At 33.7% G+C, this 3,950-nt stretch overlaps 1 protein-coding gene and 1 long non-coding RNA gene across 2 annotated transcripts; both read right to left on the bottom strand.

The window, feature by feature from the left end:
• Positions 1-25: 25 nt before the first annotated feature.
• Positions 26-554, bottom strand: LOC109584131 (uncharacterized). The gene is made up of 2 exons (XR_002185854.1): positions 384-554; positions 26-332 (listed from the first exon to the last, which is right to left on the bottom strand). It is a non-coding gene; the product is annotated as an uncharacterized LOC109584131 (long non-coding RNA).
• A 2,201-nt stretch (positions 555-2,755) lies between these two features.
• On the bottom strand, positions 2,756-3,922 carry LOC109584127 (protein ECT2-like). The gene is made up of 5 exons (XM_019999734.1): positions 3,721-3,922; positions 3,431-3,512; positions 3,290-3,368; positions 3,115-3,243; positions 2,756-2,899 (listed from the first exon to the last, which is right to left on the bottom strand). Exons 2-5 carry the CDS (start codon positions 3,433-3,435, stop codon positions 2,756-2,758), a joined length of 357 nt encoding a protein of 118 aa, XP_019855293.1. The 5' UTR covers positions 3,436-3,512; positions 3,721-3,922.
• Positions 3,923-3,950: the final 28 nt, after the last annotated feature.

Here is a 3,950-nt window from a genome sequence, read left to right as displayed (position 1 = left end):
AAAGCAATTAAAAATATAAAAACACTTGCAGTACACACAAAAGTCATAAAGGAACAGATAAATCAAAAGAAAACATTCATAGCCTCGACAGTTTTCTATACAAGTGGTTTACAAATGACACCACTGAAAATCAACTAAAATGGCTATAAATCTGTCATTATAAGTGACACAGACAAGCAAATACCTTCAGTACACGTAGCATAGTTGTGTTCATATTATATCCAAAGGACACTCACCAAACAAGTCTACAGTCGAGTAAAAGTGGTTCAACAAAAATATGAGAGGCCAACACATTTTATGACATAGCTCTTCAGCAAAGACACTGATTGAATCTGTAAATGCGGGACAACACAGCTTATACATCAAAGATAACATGTACCTACCTAATCTGGTTAAAATGACCACTTTCAAAAAATATAAAATACACTCAAGCATTCATAGAGCCACCATTTTAGCCAAGAGCATAGCACACAGGATATGACATCATCCTTTGATCTTGTACAGCTTTAATTGGAAACCGACTTCCTGTTTCTTATCCATGTGTGTATGTAGTATCTATGTTTTTCAACTTACTGCAATACTTTAGTGGAGGTTTCCAGCTAAAAGAAGGTATTGATTTTACATGTTACTGTTTTATCAAGTGTGTTATTTCATTTTATTAAAAAAACAAACAATTAATTAATGTTATGACTTATGATATGCAATGATAATTATGAACTTGACAACAGCCTGGAAGAACAGGAATAGCAGGGAAGATGGACACTCTTAGCTCACAGATTCTTGAACAAGGACTTGTGTCAAGACTAATTCCTTCAGCATGTCTATTTGATGCTGTCTCTCATAAATGTTATAACAATGATAATAATAAAGAAAATTATTGTTTGTGTAAAATCAACAAGTATCACAATTGCAACTAAAGAAATACTATAAATATTATTTTAAAAATCAACACAAACAAGAACATAAAAAATTTATAAAAAAAGATGAAGTAGGATTCTGAACGACCAACGAAAATACGAAATAGTATAAAAAAATCAACACAAACAAGAACATAAAAAATTTAAAAAAACAAGATGAAGTAGGATTCCAAACGACCAACGAAAATACAAAATGAAAATCCTACTCGTGACACAAATTCTACTCTACATTGCAAGGTGATCCGTAATTCTTACATAATAACATTGAAAGTACAATGTAGAGTAGAATTTGCGTCACGAGTAGGATTTTCATTTCGTATTTTCGTTGGTCGTTCGGAATCATACTTCATCTTGTTTTTAAAAAATTTTTTATGTATACCGTAGATCGGGAAATTTTCGTTGTTAAAATATTTTCGCGGATGAAGTGATCCGCGAAAATTTGACACACGAAATATTTTCTACAGTGAATAATAAGATTACCGGAATTATTCTAACGTGCAGCGGTGCACCCACGAGGCTCTTCTAGTCTTCTAAAAGCCCAAAGAAGGCCTGAAGCTCTCACCCAAGAGGCTCCTTGTCAGTTTTAGTACTGTCACGAGCAACTTCCATTGAATAGCTGTCCATCGTCATCAAGAGTTAGTAGCCACTTGTGTGGTTTATGACGCGTCCAAAAATTTTCATGTTGAAAAAATTTCGCGGATGGGTCAACCAGCAAAAATAAAATACCTTGAAAAAAATTTCACGCCAATTATTTCTAACATGAAAATTTCCCGATCTACGGTACATATGATTGTGTGTGTATTTGTTTATTGGTTGTAGCTAGTTGTGTGTGTTTGTATATACACATGATGTGAATATGTGTATTATTATGTACATACATGTATATAAGTATAATCCTTTGGTTATATTAGGAGTCACTGGGAGAGTGAACTGGGACAGTGACAGTGTAACCCTTGACTCTCCATCTCCAGTTCAGTGTAATGAAGTGATTAGTAATATTAATAACAATCATAAGATGATTAGACTCTATTACTCATCTACTAATAGTACAGTATCTCTACTATCATCAACTAAACTGCATACACTAAACCTGAGGAGACTTGAGATATGGTACACTCCATTAACTAATGATTGTATCCAGTACTTGTGTATACTACTAACTAATAATAAAACAATACAAGAACTAGAAATCAGTTTCCACTCCATTAGTAATAGAGGAGTTACTAATATCTGTCAAGCACTTGAACACAACTCTACACTTACCTCATTAGATCTTTATGATAATCCTCTCATCACTTCTACTAGTGGACAGGCTCTTTCTCACCTCCTCCTTAATAACTCATCACTAGTTGAACTTGATCTAAGTCATACTTCATTGTCTACTGAGTCAATACTACTCATCCTCCAGTCACTAATGGATAATAAGAAGATAACAGAACTCACACTAGATGAGCGACACAAAGAGACTTGTATTAATATTTATCCTAACTATCACCTCATACAAGACAAGGTAGACTGGAGCTAATCACTCTTCATGTGAATTTGTGTATCTTTATCAAAAACAAGCGACCAATCAGAATTCACTATACATAAAAGGCTGTGTTATTTTTAATTAATTTTTATAATTTATAATTTTTTCCTGCCCACAAGTGACAACAAATCATTTCAATATTACTTTAATCATACAACATATAATTAGAAATGACACATGTACAATTACTATAATAATACCCCAGTCCTTCATACTGGTATGTTTTGAGAGAACGAGACAGACAAGACTCATTGTGTAACGAGTTAGCCCCGCCCACAGACACGCCCCCTACTCCATAATTGTTTCCTCAATACACAAACTGAAGAGAGAGAGATAGATCAGTCCTTGATACTGGAGAGGTACGCTTTGGTACAAAATTATTGTTAGTCTTAGGATCATGAAGTAATGGTATTAGTAATTGAGATTGATCAGACTGTCTTACCAAATTAAACTAGAAATATTGAGAGAACAACTACTGAATTATATTATAAGACTAGGATCTACATCACTTACACGTAGCAACATAGCATTAGGACATGCATCAATATGTATCAGAAAATGTAATAAAAATTGGGGGGTAATTTCGGAGCCATTTTTTTGAAAAAACCATGGGCTATAGTACAGGTAAAATTAGCATATAAAAATGAGACACTTCCTCTATCTCACCTCAATGCTGTCAGAGAAGAGGAACAATGCTATAGACAATGGTTTATTAGTCTTTCCATTATTGCTAATATTTAACTCCAACACATCATGTCTTGAAATAAACCAATGATGAGATGAAAGGACCGTCGCCTAAAAGGGGAGGAGTCAGTTATTAAAGACCACACCCACTAATTACCGGGACGTCTTCAATGTCACGTATAAGTTCAAACATGTGCATCTGCTTCTCTGTCTTCCTCTTGTCTTCATTTATGTGTCTAGAAGAATTAATAATAATAAATAAATAAAATACATGTACATGTAGTGATGTATAACTCACTCCATTACATTCTTAAGTTTTTCAACTGATTCCTCCAACTGCTTGTAATCAATGTGGCCAGTATCAGTACGCTTTAATAAATCTATAAAAATAATAAAAATAATAATAATAAAAAACATGCAGACAGTAGATGTAGATGCACTGTACAGTGACCATTGTAATTGTTGAGAGATGACATTTTGGTGTATTGGAAAAAGGCTATCAAAATGAGAGAATTATCTTACCCAACATCAGCTAAATTACAATGTACAGTACATGTAAATACTAGTATTTATATAATATACATGTACCTTGTAGTAATAATATGATCCTTGGTATTCTTTGTACTGGTGTTATCAGTAGTTCTGATAGTGTCTGGCGGCCACACTCTGGTTTGGACTCATTACACTTAAGGAAAGCATGAAACCTTGGGAACTGACGATCACAGGAACTGAGAGCCTCTTTAGTGACCTCAAAATAATTTATATATGGAAGATACACACGTAATAACTCTTCAGACTATAGGGAGGAGAATCATTGA

Source organism: Amphimedon queenslandica, unplaced genomic scaffold, assembly GCF_000090795.2.
Source record: "Amphimedon queenslandica unplaced genomic scaffold, v1.1 AMPQUscaffold_13243, whole genome shotgun sequence".
In the NCBI taxonomy this organism is placed as follows: Eukaryota; Metazoa; Porifera; class Demospongiae; order Haplosclerida; family Niphatidae; genus Amphimedon; species Amphimedon queenslandica.
The sequence above is the reverse complement of the archived record's forward strand: the minus strand, read 5'-3'. Positions and strand labels throughout refer to the sequence as shown.

What these genes read in the sequence shown, in the direction of transcription:
- LOC109584127 (XM_019999734.1), bottom strand. An exon ending in GTGACATTGAAGACGTCCCG is followed by an intron (nt 3,244 to 3,289) that starts GTAATTAGTGGG and finishes CTCCCCTTTTAG; the next exon opens with GCGACGGTCCTTTCATCTCA. An exon ending in TCTTCTCTGACAGCATTGAG is followed by an intron (nt 2,900 to 3,114) that starts GTGAGATAGAGG and finishes CAATATTTCTAG; the next exon opens with TTTAATTTGGTAAGACAGTC.